The 18659-nt window shown below is 44.0% G+C and overlaps 2 protein-coding genes across 2 annotated transcripts in view; one reads left to right on the forward strand and one right to left on the reverse strand.

Moving 5' to 3' along the window:
• rngtt (RNA guanylyltransferase and 5'-phosphatase) overlaps positions 1–858 on the reverse strand; it is a 289586-nt gene extending 288728 nt beyond the window's left edge. Inside the window, exon 1 of the mRNA XM_033020853.1 lies at positions 406–858. Within this exon, the coding sequence (XP_032876744.1) occupies positions 406–469 (64 nt within the window). The 5' untranslated portion in view covers positions 470–858. The remainder of the gene's footprint in view (positions 1–405) is intronic.
• A 5223-nt stretch (positions 859–6081) lies between these two features.
• pnrc1 (proline rich nuclear receptor coactivator 1) lies at positions 6082–9794 on the forward strand. The gene is made up of 2 exons (XM_033020854.1): positions 6082–6904; positions 7611–9794. Exons 1-2 carry the CDS (start codon positions 6557–6559, stop codon positions 8076–8078), a joined length of 816 nt encoding a protein of 271 aa, XP_032876745.1. The 5' UTR covers positions 6082–6556; the 3' UTR covers positions 8079–9794.
• Positions 9795–18659: the final 8865 nt, after the last annotated feature.

The raw sequence follows: 18659 nt of genomic DNA on the forward strand, positions 1-18659 counted from the left end.
ACTTTACGGTAGTTAGTGTTTATAAATACAAATCAGACGTGCGATTTAACTTGATTAAAGCAAATATGAGCGTGTTGACACACCAGTCCCGCCAAACACTGCAGCGGTCGTGAATTAATATACAACCAACGAATGTTATGATGATCACATCCACATTATTTTAATAAACTTTCTCCCTGTAGAACCAACGAATGTTATGATCACATCCACATTATTTTAATAAACGTTCTCCCTCCAATAACTTTGTGTAAAGCTTCCTATTGGTGCTAAAAACGGTACGGAAGTAAATTTCAATTGGGTTGTCCCAGGAATTGAGCCGAAATCTACAAGTGTGTGTGTGTCTGAAATTTGTGAATCACTTGTAAAGTTAGCGGGTGAAAGGCAAAGCAAGTGGCAGCAACTCACCTGCCACGGGCTGCCCTCTCCTCGGGCAGTGCAGCCACCGAGGTGGCACCGCGCAGTTCGACATGTTGCTGGTGCACACCTGCACTCACACTCACAGTGCACCCACTCCACAAGATGTTCAGTCTCCGCGCTGGCCGGCGAGCACCGCAATAAAAAGAAATGTTCGCCCGTGAGCGGCAGCTCCCGCCGGGTCTGCTTCTCGCCTCACATTACACCCGAGGCCCAGGCTTTCAGGCCTCCAGCCAGCCGGCCGCTTCCCGCCTCTCGATTGCAGCGGCCCTCTTGGTTTTTTTTGTTAATGGGTTTTTTTTAAACAGTCGACCAGCTGAGAGATGGAGGGGGTGTGAAGCCCCCGGGGGGGGGGGTTAGGGTGCGAGGGTGGACGAGGTGCTTCTTCACCTGAACGCGGTCACTCACCCCCGAGATGCGCGCGTCCTCTCCGGGGGGAGGGGGGTGGAGGCTGGAGCCAGGCAGTGCGCGCTCCCGCGGCCCGACATAGCGTGCTCGCTCCCTGTGCGCGCCCCCGCCGCGCTACACAACACTGGCTGCTCCACCTCAAGAGCCCTCTTCACAGAAACATATAATATAGGTGCCAGCACCTCCATTCAATATGATCATAGCTGGCCATCTAAAATCAGTACCCCGACCCTGCTTTCTCCCCATTCCCTTAGCCCTAAGAGCTATATCCATCTCTGTCTCTTGAAAATCATCCAGTGAATTGGCCTCCACCACTGCCTTCTTTGCAGGCAGCGCCCCCCAGAAAAGAAAACCTTACCGAATAGTGAAAGGCCTGGATAGTGTGAATGTGGAGAGGATGTTTCCACTCGTGGGTGAGTCCAGGACTAGAGGTCATAGCCTCAGAATTAGAGGACGTTCCTTTAGGAAAAAGATGAGGAGGAATTTCTTTAGTCAGAGGGTGGTGAATCTGTGGAATTCATTGTCACAGAAGGCTGTGGAGGCCAAGTCATTGAATTATTTTTGATGTGGAGATAGATAGATTCTTGAGTAGTACGGCTGTCAGGGTTTGTGGGGCAAAAGCAGGATAATGGGGTTAAGAGGGAAAGATAGATCGATCAACCATGATTGAATGGTGGAGTAGATTTGATGGGCCGAATGGCCTCATTCTGGTCCTATCACTTGTGAACTATGAACTTATGAAAACCTGATCGTGGGATCTCAACAATATGAGAGAAACTTTAAAAATAGATAAATACACAAAACGACTCTACAAAAAAAAAACTGGTGAGTTTGGCCAAATAATTGTTAGTTACTTCCCCTTTTAACGTCAATGATATATCTGTCTTTGCATTATATTTGTTTCTATACTTTGAACTTTTTGTTGTTTATTATAGTGTGTACTGCATACTATGATTACATATATGTTGTGCTTCTGCAAGTGAAATTTTCATTGTTCCGTTTCGGTACATATGCTATTAAAACATTCTTGATATTCCTCTGCGAATTGCTGGATATAAAAGATCTCAATGTGGTTGGGCAATTTCTAAATCGAAAATGGGAAAGTAACAAAGTGGTAAACAAAGTAACTGAAAATCTAAATATATGTTCCATAAAACAGGCTAAAGTTTTAATCAGTCTATGTTCACCAGTCTGAAGAAGGGTCTTGACCCAAAAAGTCACCCATTCCTTCTCTCCAGAGATGCTGCCTGTCCTGCCTGATCCAGCCTTTTAATTCTTCAGTTTAAACCAGCATCGGCAGTTCCTCCTTACATATATTTTAATCATAGTGCATACACAAAAGAATTGCATATATTTACATTTTCAAGCCACTTCCCATCAAAATTCCTTTACACATAATGTATGCCAATGATAATACGTCTGCCCAGTTTAAAACCCGATTTAAACACGATCCCAAATGTGAATAATGATGATATATTTCTGTATTTACTGTAGAACGATAACCGTAAATACAGTCTTCAACAATATCAATTACTCCAGTGTTATTTTATTCATATGTCAGCAATATTAAATAAAACATTAAATTCATGTCTAAGGAGCAGAATTAGGCAGTTCGGCACATCATGTCTACTCCGCCATTCAATCATGGCTGATCGATCCCTCTCAACCCCATTCTACTGCCTTCTTCCCATAACCTTTAAATCATAGACATAAAATGCTGGAGTAACTCAGCAGGGCAGGCATCTCTGGATAGATGGAATGGGTGATGTTTCGGGTCGTGACCCTTCTTCCGAGTCTATCCATGCCTTAAAATGATCCATCAACCATGACCTCTCGTCCTAGACTCTCCCACTAATCGATACGTCCTCTCCACATCCACTCTATCTAAACCTTTCACTATGGGTATGTTTAATGAGGTTTTCCCTCATTCTACAGTGACTACAGACCCAGTACTGTCAAAAGCTCATCAGATGTTAGCCTAGCTTTTGGGTCAATTGCCATGGCAATGTGAGTGCTTATATAAAGGCTTGCACTCTTTTCCAAACTTTCACCAGTCTTTCCCACATTGTTGGCCTCAAGCCAGGCTCAGTGAATAAGGGCAAGAAGCAACTATACATATTGGGCTGGTGAGAAAATAAAATGTGGGAAGGAGATGGTTGTAGTAATGGTAAACAGACATGAATCAAGAAAGTTGGAGATTTATGATCTTAACTGTGATTTTTGTATAATTCTCTCTCCTGGCCAGATAACACACACAAAATATAAACCAAAAACCTAATGAAACATTAATTTCGAAGAATGGAATTCAAAAATGATATTACATATGCAGACAGAAGAACAGTATCATTTTAAATGAAATCAGGATTCTGCTTCTGGCCATTGTTCGGCTATTTAAGAGTAACTCAGCGGGTCAGGCAGCATCTCTGGAGGAATGGAATGGGTGACGTTTCGGGTCGAACCCTTCAGACTGAAGTCCAAAGGTCTGCAATTAGATAGATAACCGCTCTATAGCTCTCTTTTCAATTACATGATAACTGCTGGGAAGAAACTGTCCCTGAATCTGGAGGTGTGCATTTTCACACCTCTACACTCTCTTGCCTGATGAAAGGGAAGAAGAGGGAGTGACCAGGGTGAGACTCATCCTTGTTAATGCTGCTGGCCCTGCCAAGGCAGCGTGAGGTGTAAATGGAGTCAATAGAAGGGCAGTATCATTTTAAATGAAATCAGGATTCTGCTTCTGGCCATTGTTCGGCTATTTAAGAGTAACTCAGCGGGTCAGGCAGCATCTCTGGAGGAATGGAATGGGTGACGTTTCGGGTCGAACCCTTCAGACTGAAGTCCAAAGATCTGCAAATAGGTAGATAACCGCTTCTTCATTAGGTTTTTGGTTTATATTTTGTGTGTGTTATCTGGCCAGGAGAGAGAATTATACAAAAATCACAGTTAAGATCATAAATCTCCAACTTTCTCACTCTACACCTCCATCCCCCACCAGGATGGCCTCGGAGCCCTCCGGTTCTTCCTCGACCAGAGGAGCAACCTATACCCAGCCACTGACACTCTCCTCCGCTTAGCGGAGTTGGTCCTCACCCTCAACAACTTTACATTTGACTCCTCCCATTTCCTCCAAACACAAGGCGTAGCTATGGGCACACGCATGGGCCCCAGCTACGCCTGCCTCTTTGTCGGGTACGTTGAACAATCCTTGTTCGAGACGTACCAGGGCCCCATCCCCGACCTCTACCTCCGGTCCTCACCTTTCACCCCACCAGCCGGCAAATACAACACATAATCCTCCGCCATTTCCGCCACCTCCAACGTGACCCCACCACTCGCCACATCTTCCCATCTCCCCCCATGTCTGCCTTCCGCAAAGACCGCTCCCTCCGCAACTCCCTCGTCAATTCTTCCCTTCCCTCCCGCACCACCCCCTCCCCGGGCACTTTCCGTTGCAACCGCAAGAAATGCAACACCTGTCCCTTCACCTCCCCCCTCGACTCCATTCAAGGACCCAAGCAGTCATTCCAGGTGCGACAAAGGTTCATCTGTATCTCCTCCAACCTCATCTACTGCATCCGCTGCTCCAGATGTCAGCTGATTTACATCGGTGAGACTAAGCGTAGGTTGGGCGATCGTTTCGCCGAACACCTCCGCTCAGTCCGCAATAACCTACCTGAACTCCCGGTGGCTCAGCACTTCAACTCCCCCTCCCATTCCCAATCCGACCTCTCTGTCCTGGGTCTCCTCCATTGCCAGAGTGAGCAACAGCGGAAATTGGAGGAACAGCACCTCATATTCCGTCTGGGGACCTTGCGTCCGGATGGCATTAACATTGAATTCTCCCAATTTTGCTAGCCCTTGCTGTCTCTTCCCCTTCCTTATCCCTCTAGCTGTCTCCTCCCACCCTCCCATCCGCCCGCCCTCGGGCTCCTCCTCCTCCTCCCCTTTTCCCTCCTTCTCCCCCCCCCCCCCCACCCCCCATCAGTCTGAAGAAGGGTTTCGGCCTGAAACGTCGCCTATTTCCTTCGCTCCATAGATGCTGCTGCACCCGCTGAGTTTCCCCAGCAATTTTGTGTACCTTCAATAGAAGGGAGATTGGTTTGTGTGATGGTCTGGGCTGTGTCCACAATTCTCCCCATTGTTCTGTCATCAGTATATATGACAATTAAACTCTAGAAGTAATAACAAAGAACCACAGATACTGATTAATACACAAAAGGACACAGGATAGGATCTCCAGAGAGCATGGATTGGTGACGTTTTGGGCCTAGACTTTTTCAAGTCTGAAGAAGGGTTTCAACCTCTATACGATTAATATTGAAGTCAAATTTATCTTTTACTTGCTTAATTTCCAATATCCCTTCATAAATGTACTAAATAAAATTTAAAAACATTTTAAGTGCCCTGGCAATCGGTACCAAAAAACAAAATCCCTTGCCTTCAGTATTTCGAAAAAATACAGGAAGTGAACTCCAAAATTCTGGGATATTCCCAGTTGAATAAACCTGGAAATTATGCAATCACAAGCAAGAAACGTCAGTGCAACTTGGCCGAGTTTTGATGTGACTAGGCTTTAACTTTCAGGAAGTTCTCCCCACTGACTTCACCACAACAGGGCTGTTTGGAAAGTCCCGTCGACGTTTCTTTGTCACCGTCAGCTTTTAAGGCGTCGACAAATAAACTTGGGGAAACGCTATTGAGCAAATTCGCAGGTCGTTGTCGGCGTAGTAGTGTTTGGGTGAATTTCACAGCACATTGAATGCAATAAGTTAGCAAAAAGGCGTCGACAAATAAACTTGGGGAAACACTATTGAGTGAACTCGATGGCAGTCGTAGTGTTTGGGTGAATTTCACAGCACATTCAAATAAAAAACGTAGCAAAATAACTACTTTCCACTTTATATATGTGTTTATATATTCTGTTGTGCTGCTGCAAGTGAGAAGGTAATTGTACTGTCTGGGACATATGAGAACAAAACACTCTTCCCCTCATCACCACCCTGGCCCGGGGGCTCACTTTGCTCACGATGATGTCATTGGCTCCGAACGCCCCGCCCCCCGGACGTGACAGTGATCATGTTGCCCTCCTCCCCTCCCCCCCTCCCCCGAGCACAGCGCCGCCATTGGTCGGAGCGTTATGTGTGTTGCTACGGCCCTGGCGGGTGCGTCACCTGGTGCTGAGCGCAGCGCCGCCATTGGCCGGAGCGTCACGTGGGGTTGCAAGGTGTGGGCGATTAGTGGATCACGTGGTGCGGAGCGCAGCGCCGCCCGCTGGTGGGAGGCCGCGAGAGGGTTATAACATCGGGCGGATGCCGCCGCCGTCGACTGTTGTCGAGGAAGGCAGCGCTGGAGGAGGAGGTGTTGACGACTACAACGATTAAGATGGCGTCGTTGTGTTTTTAAACAACAGTCGCCGTTCAAGAGACATTTATAAACACGAAACTCCCTCAGACCGGCCGGGTGTTCGATTAAGACGCAGCCGGTTGTCCCGACGGAGTGCGGGCCGAGGAGAGTCGGGGCTGAGCGAACAATCAATCGGTGGTTTGGACGCGGCCGCCATTTGCTGTCGCTGTCGGAGGTCGCAGATCGACGCCGTCCATCCCCATCCACGGGCCGGGGCAGAGAGGCCTGGCATTGCGCGGTGACTGCGGCTGCGGATGTCCGCCGCCCCTCGCCGGTTCCTCTCGGTGGGTTTTAGCCCACGGTCCAAAGCGCTGGAGGCGGGGAAGAGGCCATGCACCCGCTGCCGTTTCCTTGCCTCTCGCCGTCCGTCCCTCTCCCCGTCAGCACCTGCAACAACAGCGGAGGAACCAAGGCCGCGGCCGCCGGTAACCCTCACCCTCGCCACCGCCCTCCGCGCCAGCAACAAGCCAAGGCAGCGGCCTCTGCCGCCGGTCGGGGGGGTCGCAAACTGCGCTCCGCCTCGTCCGCCGTCGCCTTTCTCCAGAGACAGCCGAGGACGCAGCAGCAGGCGGGCTGCCGGGGGGCAGCGGCCGGAGCCACGTCGACAGGACCGAGGACTCCCTCGGCAGCCGTCGCCGCCAGCGCACCGACGGCGGAGCAGCGAGCGATGGATGGGAAGGTGAGAGGCCTTGTCTACCCGGGTTGCCCAGGAGCCCCCGCCGTGTGGGGTCGTAGACGATCCCTCATCTCTCCCCCCATCTCTTCTCTCCCTCTCCCCCTCCCCCAACTCTCCCCCTCCCCCAACTCTCCCCCTCCCTCCAACTCCCCCCCCCCCCCCCCCGCTAACTGCTTGACCCTCACTTTACACTAGTTGTACTTTTACTCTTGCATCTTCCTTGCTCTGATGTTTGAAATTTGAGAATCCTATATTGGTGTACCATGTATCTATATCTCTATTAGAGATTAATAGAGAGAGGGGATACAATGAGTTGGGTGAGTTGAATTCAAGGGAAAAATAAATCACAGAAGAATGGTGGTCTTGTCCCTTGAGATAGTGGAAGCAGACCATGTCATGTTTAAAATATGATCAATGTTTTCCAATTTATTCCTTACAGAAATAATATTATTGCAAATGGTGTGTTTTTTATTCTGGATTAGTGCTAATAGGCTGAGTGCCTTGTTTGTTAAGAATTTCCCCAATTCAATATAGTATTCAGATTTGCTTGCTTGTCATATGCAGAAATAGCGAGTTTTGAATGGGACATTTATATGCAGCAGTGAGATTAAATTGACTGTTTTCAATATGAGGGAAAATGCGTATTATTCCTAACTGAAAAAAAGTTATGTGAATGTGGCATATTTCATATGTTGTTTTTAAATTTTAGGTGATAAAATCGAATATGGGAAGATATGAAACAATCGCTCCACATACTCAGTTCTTGTATTGTATAAATAAAACAGAAGAATGCTTTCACGCCTTAAACTCCACCAAGAAAATAAATAAGAGTAACTTACTGCTGAAAAAAGGATCTGTAAAAAGAAATGAAAACAACCATAGCCAGAATACTCCCACTCCTGAAAGCTACAACGTACTCAAAAAAGATGGGGGTAGATCTGTTGCTCCTGGAATCCACTACCGAAGTCTAAAATTACAGAAAGTTGGACTGAAGTCTGTAACAACTCTTCAAGGAGATCAAAATTACGCTGGGCCAAAGTTTAGTGAGCCGCCATCTCCCAGTGTTCTGCCTAAACCACCAAGTCACTGGGTGGGGGTACATTCTGATTATCCTGAAGATGGGAGTAGGGAAATAATGACTGTCCATTTAAAGACTTTACTGAAAGTTAATGCATAGTTCAAGGACATTTAAGGTTAGCTTAATTACTGAGGTAAGTGTTTATTTGAGATTCAACTTCATAGCAGCAGTAGGTCCTGCATTTTAGACTGTTGTAAATTTCAGCTTGTGTTTTTGGGATAAGCATATACCAGTGGTGCTAGTGATGAAGTGGGACTGTGTACATTAATGTAAACCATGTAATTATTTGTATATTTTCATATACTCAATTTCAAAAAGGAATTATAGTTTCATATGAGAATTTGTCTTGTTGGTGAGCTGAGTTAAATTTTATATTTTATATATAAGGTGAAAGCTCAAGTTAAAGCTAGAGCAAAAGTTATATCCTGTGCCATTGCAGGAAATGGTGATTATACAAATATTTGACAATCTGAAATATTTTTGACAAAATCTATGGTTTAAGAAGTCAATGATTCAAGCACTGCTTTTATCTGCACTACTGAATGATATTACAATGAACAAGATGCACTTTCATCTTAACGGGTGTTAAGTATATAATGTGAATTTTAGTCTTGTCACCAAATTAAAGATCTTGCTGGAGGGGAAGAGTTCATTTTCCACAGTTAGTCTGTTGGTGCACAGTAACTCAGTGTGTACGATTTCTTGGGGCATGTAAAATCTATAATCTCTTGAATATTATTGATACATTTTCTTTGTTCTTTGAAAATTTCCCTCACTGATCTGCCCCATATCTGTATGTACACGGTGAATCGTGACATTAACAACGATGTATCAGCTCATCTAAGTTTCCTGCAGTTTCAGTTCTGGGAACATAATCTTAAACATTCTATTTTCTTGTATTGTGGCCCTGTGGAAATGTCTCAGCAAATATTATTGGATGCTTCTGTTGTGACTGACTATGTAATGAACCAAGATGCACATTGGATCGACAAGCTTTACTTGTGTCCATACAAAACTGAATTATTAGCTTTTTTTAAAAGAAAAAATCTACTTTTCCAGTCTTCATTAAGCGTATAAATTAGTTTAATTTCTTTTCGTTCACTTTTAAAATGGCCTTGAAATAAACAACTCTATTTTAAGAACAATTTCAAATTTTCTCAAAGGTTAACCCACATGACATTGGTTCTTCCGGATGCGAGTTGTTATAAGCTGTTTTAACAATGTTTCAGCTGAGCACAAATTGGTAACTTTGTAATGGTAACAAAGTAGTTGCCACAACAGTTTCCTAAATCTTCCCTGCAGCCACTTTGCTTTTTAAATAATCAGGTTTGGTTTAAAAGAGACAAGAATGTGTTCGCACTGCTCATTGGAAATGATTGTGGGTTCATTTTGGATCACATTGTGTGTGTGTGTGGGCTGCACCAAAACTAAATTGCAATCTTGCTGTCTTTTGTTACATTGGGTTGTAGGAGGGGTGGGGGGGGAAGGGGGAGTAATGCACTGGAAAGTGTTTTGTGTAACTTGACACCAATTTGAATCCTTTTTTGTTGTAAGACTTAAATAGTATATGGTAGCCAAATACATAAATTGAAAGCTGGATCAGTTGGTTAATGTTTTATCCCTATTCAAGTCATTTATTTACCAGTTTCTTTAAGGGATAATGCTTTAGAATGAAGTACCGGTATGTTGGTATGTAGTATTGTTGTTTTCCAAAGAAAGCTGGCATGCTTAAATTTGCTACAGTCTTTAATTGTACTCTTATAACTACAAATTGGCGAATTTTCAAAACAAATAAAATTTAATTGGTCTCCCTCACGGTTGTCATGTTTATTTTTGGCGTTTTCCATTTTCTAGCCGAGTAATGATACCAGTATGTAAGGTACATGTGCTTGTGGCACAGACAAATCGCCATTCTTTACTTTCCCCCATTCACCCCATTTCAACTTGAGTAAACCAGCTTCCCAAACCCCCACCCACGCCACAATCATCTACACTTCACCTTGACTTGGGAATCATTGCCTGGATAGCATGCAAAGATTTTTCATCTATCATGAAAGGAGCACGAGGTAGCACTGGAGGCTGGATAATGTGCCTTTATTTAAGATGGACTGCAAAGAGAAGCAAGGATCCTAATTCCTCACCTACACCAGCACCTGCATTAAATTAGAGATATTAGATAGTTGCTTGCCATTAATCTGTGATCGAATTTCACACACATTTTCATTTCCCTAGCATTTGGTTGATATAAATATACCATTAGAAACATAGGAAAAATAGGTGCAGGAGAGGCCATTTGGCCCTTCGAGTCAGCACTGCAATTCAATATCATCTAAAATCAGTACCCCGTTCCTGCTTTTTCCCCATATCCCTTGATTCCTTTAGCCCTAAGAGCTAAATAGACAATTGGTGCAGGATTGGGCTGTTTGGCTTTTCGAGCCAGCACTGCCATTCAATGTGATCATGGCTCTCTCATGCCTTCTGTGGCAGATAATTCCACAGATTCGCAACTGGGTGAAGATGTTTTTCATCATCTCAGTCCTAAACTATGATCCCTGGTTCTAGACTCCTCCAACATTGGGAACAATTTTCCTGCATCTAGCCTGTCCAATCTTTTAATAATGTTATAAGATCCTCCCTCATCCTTCTAAATTCCAGTGAATACAAGCCCAGTTGACCCATTCTTTCATCATATGTCAGTCCCGCCATCCTGGGAATTAACCTGGTGAATCTACGCTGCACTCACTGATATACAAGCACACCAATGTCTCGTTGCACCTCCCCTTTTCCTAATCTGACACCATTCAGATAACCTGCCTTCCTATTCTTGCCATCCAAGTGGATAACCTCACATTTATCCATATTATGCTGCATCTGCCCACTCACCCAACCTATCCAAGTCACCAACCATCCTCCTCGCAGCTCACTTTGCCACCCAGCTTTGTGGAATCAGAATCACACTTTATTCGCCAAGTATGTTTTGCAACATACGAGGAATTTCATTGGCCAGGTCAGTCATACAATTATAGCAACAGATCACTCAAAAAAACACATTTTAACATAAACATCCACCATAGTGACTCCTACACATTCCTCACTGTGATGGAAGGCGAAATAAAGTTCAAGTCTCTTCCTTTTGTTCTTCCTCGGTCGTGGGCCTCGAGCCCCCATTGAAGGGATGATTTTGACTCCCGTAGCCGGCGGCGTTCGGTCCCTCTGCGTTGAGACGATCAAGCTCCCGCATCTGGGGGGATGTCAGCTCCGCCGCAGCGGGCAATCGAACTTCGCGTCGGGACTGGTCGAGCCTTCCGCGATGTTGGAGCTCCCGGCTAGTCTCACCCGAGACTGCAAGCCTTGATGGTGATTCTGCAGTGGGAGCGATCCTGGGCAAGGGATCAACTCCGATGTTAAGTCCGCGCCCCGCGGTGGGGATCACGATAGTCCGAGGAGGCTTCCAGCTCCATCGATGGCTGCAGAGCCCGGAGAATGTGATCCAAAAATTGGTCACATCTCTGGGAAGGTAAGAGCTTGAAAATAAGTTTCCCCCGATCCATTCCCCCTTACCCCACATAAAACAAACCAAAGAACATTAAAACAAACTTTTAACGCACTAAAAAATAACAAAAAGAAAGAAAAAACGAGCAGACTGCCGGCAGGGCAGCCATCTCCCCGGCGCCCCTGGTGGTCATCCGCAAACTTGGAGATGTTACATTTAATTCCCTTGTCTAAATCGTTAATATATATTGTAAATAACTGGGATCCCAGCACCGAGCCCTGCGGCACCCCACTAGTCACTGCCTGCCATTCTGAAAAAGACCTGCTAATTCCTACTCTGCTTCCTGTCTGCCAACCAGTTCTCTATCCATGTCAACACCCTATCCCCCAATACCATGTGCTCTAGTTTTGCACACTAATCTCTTGTGTGGGACCTTGTCAAAGGCTTTTTGAAAGTCCAGTTACACCACAACCATTGGCTCTCCCTTATCCATTCTACTTGTTACATCCTCAAAAATGTACAAAAGATTACTCGAGCATGATTTCCCCATCATAAATCCATGCTGACTTTGACCGATCCTGTCACTGTTTTCCAAACCATTCTTTGTCCTACAAGATATTTTTGCCTAATAGAACTTTTGTTCCTTCATACCAATCTAAATGACTTGGGTTCCAAGATTTGAGTTTTTATTTGTCATATGCATTGCATATAAACTGGGGAATTTAAAATATTTGTTGCTGTGAGGGTAGAAATGCCAAATAGATGTAAAACATATGCCATGGAAATAGAAAATATTGCAAACTATGATGACCCAGATTTTTCTTGTCTCTTGTACTTGCTGCTCCTCAAATACTGTTGAGATATACAATTGTCCCCAGCTGATCTTCAAATGTATCAGGCAAAAGATACTTGCTGAACAAATATTCCTAGACCCAATCAGCCAGACCCTTAATACGATAGATACTTAATCATTTTATTCCCTGAAAGTGTAGACACGGATAAACAGATTGATGAAGGTGTTTGGCACACTTGCCTTCATCGGTCAGGGCATTGAGCATAGGAATTGGGATGTTATGTTTCAACTATGCAAGATGTTGGCGAGAGTATTGTGCGGAGGACACTGGGAAGCTAGAGAACATATTACAGGAGCCCTGGCTGTGATTTATGACTCATCATTAAATGCAGGTGAGGTGTTGGAAGATTGGAGGGTGGAAAATGTCGTGCCGCTTCAAAAAGATCTGCGGGGAAATAGACTGGGAACTACAGACCAGTGAGCTTAACATCTGTGGTCAGAAAGTTACTAGAGTGTATTCTCGGGTATTTAGATGGACAAGAGCGGATTAGGGGTAGTTAACATGTATTTCAGTTAGGCATTCAACAAGGGTCTGCGTGGTAGGCTGCTTTGGAAGGTTAGATCCCATGGGATTCAAGGAGAGATAGCTGAATGGATAGAAAATTAGCCTCGTGGAAGGAAGCAGAAGGAAGGAACTGCTGATGCTGGTATACGCCAAAGATAGACACAAAATGTTGGTGTGACCCAGCCAGTCAGGCAGCATCTCTGGAGAAAAGGAATAGTTGATGTTTTGGTTTGAGACCGTTCAGACGCGTGATGGAAGGTTGCTTTTCAGAGTGGGCCTATTCCTGTTTGTCATGTATATCAATGATTTGGATGAGAGCATACATGGCGTGATTAGCAAGTTTGCAGATGACACAAAAGTGTGTGTTATTAGATAGTGAAGATGTTTTGTCAAAATTTGCTGCAGGATCTTGATCGGTTGGGCAAGTGGGTTGATGGAATTTAATAAAGAGAAATGTGAGGTGTTGCATTTTGGGAGCACTAACATGGGCAGGACTTACACAGTGAACGACAAGGCTCTGGGGAGTGTTGTAGAGCAGATGGGTCTAGGAGTAGGTGAAAGTGGTATCACAGGTAGATAAGATGGTCAAACAGGCTTGGCACATTGGCCTTTATCAGAGTATTGAGTATAGAAGTTGGGAGGTTATACCCCTCCTCTCTCCCTGCTTTATTTTCCTCCCTACCTAAAATCTGTCTGGAGGATCTTGACCCAATATATCACCTATCAATGTTCTCCAGGGATGCTGCCTGACCCACTGAGTTAATCCAGTATTTTGTGGCATCGTTTCGTAAACCAGCATCAGCGGTTCCATTTCTGCAATATACAATATTAGCTGCTATTCTCGGTTAACCAGTCCATTGCAAAGTATGTCATGCGACCTTAGCAGTGCAAAATCCATAGTTCAGTGCTCAGGGTATGGTTAGCGTTGCGCAGAGTGGATAGTTGATGGAAACAAATCACACCCTCAATGTCAAGGGTAGTATGGATCTTTGATGTTAGCTTCCAGTAGATCTCTTTGATGATGGGGAGGTCAATATCAGTGATGGATTTGGTAATGTCCACCAATTTCTTCAGCCATCTTTGAAGAGGTATATTCTTTGGTGACACTTCTTTATAATTGCATCAATGTGCTGGTTCCAGAACAGATCATGAGCGATGTGTATGCCCAGGAACCTGACGCTGTTGACTCTCCATAACCGTTCCGATTTGAAGATGAGCGCATGGTCCTTCAGTTTTCCCTTCCAGAAGTCAACAATCATCTTCTTGGTCTTACTAGCATTCAAAGCAAGATTGTTGTTCTGACAACATTCAACCAAATTATCAATGTTCTCTGATTTGTCATTGCCCATTATTCATTCATTCAACAAGATAGGTATAATTGGTGAATTTAATAATGGGAATTGAAATGTGTGTAGCTACACAGTTATGGTGTAGAGAAAGTATAAATGGGGACTGAGCATTCAGCCTTGAGATGCCATTATGCTGCTGATGAGAGAGGAGGCAGTGGCGTTGTCAATTCTTACTGATGAGAAAGTTGCGGATTCTTGCTCCACGGAGTTCCCAGCATCATAGCAGTACGTTACAATAGCAGTTTTGCCATACGGTGAACAAAACCAAAGCACACAGTGGACACGAATGCCAGAGACATAGAATCATATACAGCATTGAAACAGACCCTTCAGTCGACCGCATTCATGCCAACCTTTTTGCCTGTCTACATTAATCCATCTTGTCAGCGCAAGGAAGCAGCATATAAACTAAGGGGAGGCCAATAACAAGCTTCAAGAGGAATTGTACAATTGCACAATTCAGCCTGACTTTAAAATCCACATTAATGTTTTACAGAAACATGAGATCTATTAAAGGTAAGTTGAAAACAAGATTTAATGTTATACATGGGGAGCAGAATGTGAATGAGGCAAGGGAGGGACAGAAAATTCAATGTTTGCGGTGACAATGTGAATTTAAGCAATTTTAAAAGTATAAAAAATAGGTTTCATAGCCAAAGATTAAGATGGAGGTTTATCATGCAGACATTCACAATTTGTCAACTTGAAGACAAGAAAAACTGTTGAAAGACCATTCAAAGCGGCAAGGTCTCATAGGCAAATGCCGCAAATTAATGCTGAGGGAATGCTGTCTCCTGGGGCATATTCCAGGGTGGATGTCTGCAATAATATCTCCACCTCTGGGAGAATTTAAAAATGGTTTCAGGAACAAAAAATGTTTCAACTGATAAATGGCATGATCAACTAAATAATTAAAAAGGAAAACAAAAAGAAGGAAATGCACCAAAAAAAATTGATGGAGCAGGCAAATAATAGCAATTTTTAATAAAAAACGTATAAACAGTGTATTTTGAGCATTTTCTATTTTTATGCTCAAAAGGATTGGAAACATTGAAGAACAACTACAGTTGAATCAGCATGGAAAGAAAACCTTGACACACAGATTCCACACTGAACGTCATGCACCCATATATACTAATCCTAAAAACTGATGCAGTCTGGGGCAGGTCAATATTGAATGGCAGGGGAGACCTGTGGAGTGGGTGGAATCCCAATTCTCTCCAATATCCCCCCAGATTCTGCTACTCATCTACGCAGGAAAGACAATTTATAGTGGGCAACTAATCTACTAACCGGCATGTCTTTCAGATATGGAAGGAAACCAGAGTAGTTCATAAGTGATAGGAGAAAAATTAGGCCATTCGGCCCATCAAGTCTACTCTGCCATTCAATCATGGCTAACCTATCTTCCCCTCTCAACCCCATTCTCCTGCCTTCTCCCCATAGCCCCTGATACCCATATCAATCAAGAATATCTCAGCCGTAAAAAATATCCAAGTACTCAAAAGAAACCCACTTAGTCACTGGGAAAATGTGCAAACTCCAGTCAAACAGCACAGAATTGAGAAGCTGGGGCTGTAGGGCAGCAGATGTAAGATGTAATTGAATGTTATTCTGGACATGCTGAATTGCCTAAATGGCATTTCATATGCACTAGGTAGCATTTTTACACTTTGGATTTCTTTTGGTATTACAAATGGAAGACAGCTGCAAGAAGTTGCAGAGGGAAAAGTATAAGATTTTATCACACCCCACATCAGCCTGGTTTAAATGAGTCATTCGATTTAGACATTCAGCATTTTTTTCATAGTCATAGAGTTGTACATCTTTGAAACAGGCTCAGCGTCTTGTTGGCAATGACATTTTATCTACGCTGCACTCCCTCAATAGAAATAATGTCCTTCCTCAAATTAGAAGACCAAAATTGCACACAATACTCCTGGTGCAGTCTCACCACAACTGCAGTAGGACCTCAGGTACACAAAAATGCTGGAGAAACTCCTTTTTGTAGGACCTCCTTGCTCCTAAACTCAAATCCTCTCGTAATGTAAGGCAACATGCCATTAGCTTTCTTCACTGCCTGCTGTACCTGCATGCTTACTTTCAGTGACTGATATACTAGGACACCCAGGTCTTGTTGCACTTCCCCTTTTCCTAACCTGACACCATTCAGATAATAATCTGCCTTCCTGTTCGTGCCACCAAAGTGGATAACCTCACATTTATCCACATTATACTGCATCTGCCATACATCTGCCCACTCACCCAACCTATCCAAGTCACCCTGCAGCCTCATCGCAGCTCACACTGCCACCCAGTTTGGTGTCGACACAAACTAGATGTGACGTTTAATATGTTAAATTGTTAATATATATTGTGAATAACTGGGGTCCCAGCACTGAGCCTTGCGGCACCCCACTAGTCCATTCAACTTGTTACATCCTCAAAAAAATTCCAGAAGTTAGTCAAGCAAAATTTCCCCTTGATAAATCCATGCTGACTTTGACCGATCCTGTCACTGCTTTCCAAATGCGCTGCTATAACATCTTTAATAATCGACTCCAGCATCATCCCCACTACCGATATAAAGCTAACTAGCCTATAATTCTCCCATTTTCTCTCTCCCTCCTTTCTTAGAAAGTGGTTACATTGGCCTCCAGTCCACAGGAACTGATCCAGAGTCGAGAGAACATTGGAAAATGATCACCAATGCATCCACGATTTCTAGGGCCACCTCCTTGAGTACTCTGGGATGCAGACCATCAGGCCCTGGTGATTTCGTTCAAAACTTGCATGTTTGAATGACAATAAAGGGCTATTGAATTGAATTGAATTATCTGCCTTCAGTCCCAACAGTTTACCTAACACCATTTCCGGACTAATGTGGATTCCCTTCAGTTACTCCCTGCCACTAGATCCTCGGTCCCCTAGTATTTCTGGGAGATTGTTTGTGTCTTCCTTAGTGAGACAGAACCAAAGTACTTGTTTAACTGTTCTGACATTTCTTTGTTTCCCATTATAAATTAACCTGTTTCTGACTGTAAGGGACCTACATTTGGCTTCACTGATCTTTTCCTTTTTACATGTCTAAAGAAGCTTTTAGAGTCCATTTTTATATTCCCCGCAAGCTTTCCTTCATGCTCTTTCCCCCCCCCCCCTCTTAATTAACCCCTTTGTCCTCCTCTGTTGAGTTCTAAATTTCTCCCAGTCCTCCGGGTTGCTACTTCCCTGGCCAATTTATATGCCTTTTCCCTGGTTTCAACACTATCCTTGATTTCCCTCGTTAGCCACAGTAGAGCCGCCTTATCCATTTTATTTTTTCGCCAGACAGGGATGAACAATTTTTAAGAGTTCATCCATGCGGTCTTTAAATCTTTGCCATTGCATCTCCACTGTCAACCCTTTAAGTATAATTTGCCAGTCTATCCTAGTTAATTCCTGTCTCATACCTTCAAAGTCTCCTTTCTTTAAGTTCAGGACCCTAGTCTCTGCAGTAACCTTGTCACTTTCCATCCTAAGGTAGAATTCCACCCTATTTTAAGTCGCTGTTGCCCAAGGGTCCTTGCACAACAAGATCGTCAACTAATCCTTCCTCATTACACAATACCCAGTCTAGGATGGCCTGTCTAGTTGGTTCTTCTACATACTGGTTCAAAAAAACAGCCGATACACATTCCTGGAAATCCTCCTCAGCGCTGCTACCTATTTGGTTTACCCAATCTATATGTAGATTAGAATGACCCATGATAACCAAAGGATGATAACTGCTAGCATCCCTAATTTCCTGCTTGATGCTATCCCCAACCTTCCTCCTGCTGTTTGGTGGTTCGTACACAACTCCAACAAGCGTTTTCTGCCATTGGCTATTTCGCAGTTCTACCCATACCGATTCTACAGCATCCAAGCTAATGTCTCTCCTTGCTATTGCTTTAATCTCCTCTTTAACCAGCAATGCCACCCCACCTCCTCTTCCTTTCTGTCTATCCTTCCTGAATATTGAATACCCCTGCATGTTTAGCTCCCAGCCTTGGTCACCCTGGAGCCACATCTCCATAATTCCAACTATATCATATTCCTTAACGAGCACATTCAATTCATCCACCTTACTACGAATGCTCCTCGCATTAAGGCACAAGGATTTCAGGTATATCAAGAAGCTTAATTTTTAAAAACATACACTGTAAATAACATTACACTTTATAATATAACCGTTAGCCTCTATAAATATCTGCTGTAATGTGCTGCAAAGGGAAGGGAGGAAGAAATATCAGGATTAGTAAAAAATAGTTGTTAGCTGAAATAGAGGAGCAGCTGTGAATATGAGCTAAGGATTTAGATATTTTTGGAATGTGTAAACAAGAGAGGAGAAGCTGATATGATTGCATTAATTAGCACCTCCTCACACCTTATCAATCATCAAGGTTGTCATATCTTTCCAGTCAAAACACCAGATTCTTTGTGTGGTGTCGCCTGAATGCGA

Source organism: Amblyraja radiata, chromosome 5 (genome assembly GCF_010909765.2).
Source record: "Amblyraja radiata isolate CabotCenter1 chromosome 5, sAmbRad1.1.pri, whole genome shotgun sequence".
Taxonomy (NCBI): domain Eukaryota; kingdom Metazoa; phylum Chordata; class Chondrichthyes; order Rajiformes; family Rajidae; genus Amblyraja; species Amblyraja radiata.

Coding starts and splice junctions, on each gene's coding strand:
- pnrc1 (XM_033020854.1), top strand. CDS start 6,557: ATGCACCCGCTGCCGTTTCCTTGCCTCTCGCCGTCCGTCCCTCTCCCC. Junction 6,905..7,610: donor AGCGAGCGATGGATGGGAAG/GTGAGAGGCCTT, acceptor TTTAAATTTTAG/GTGATAAAATCGAATATGGG.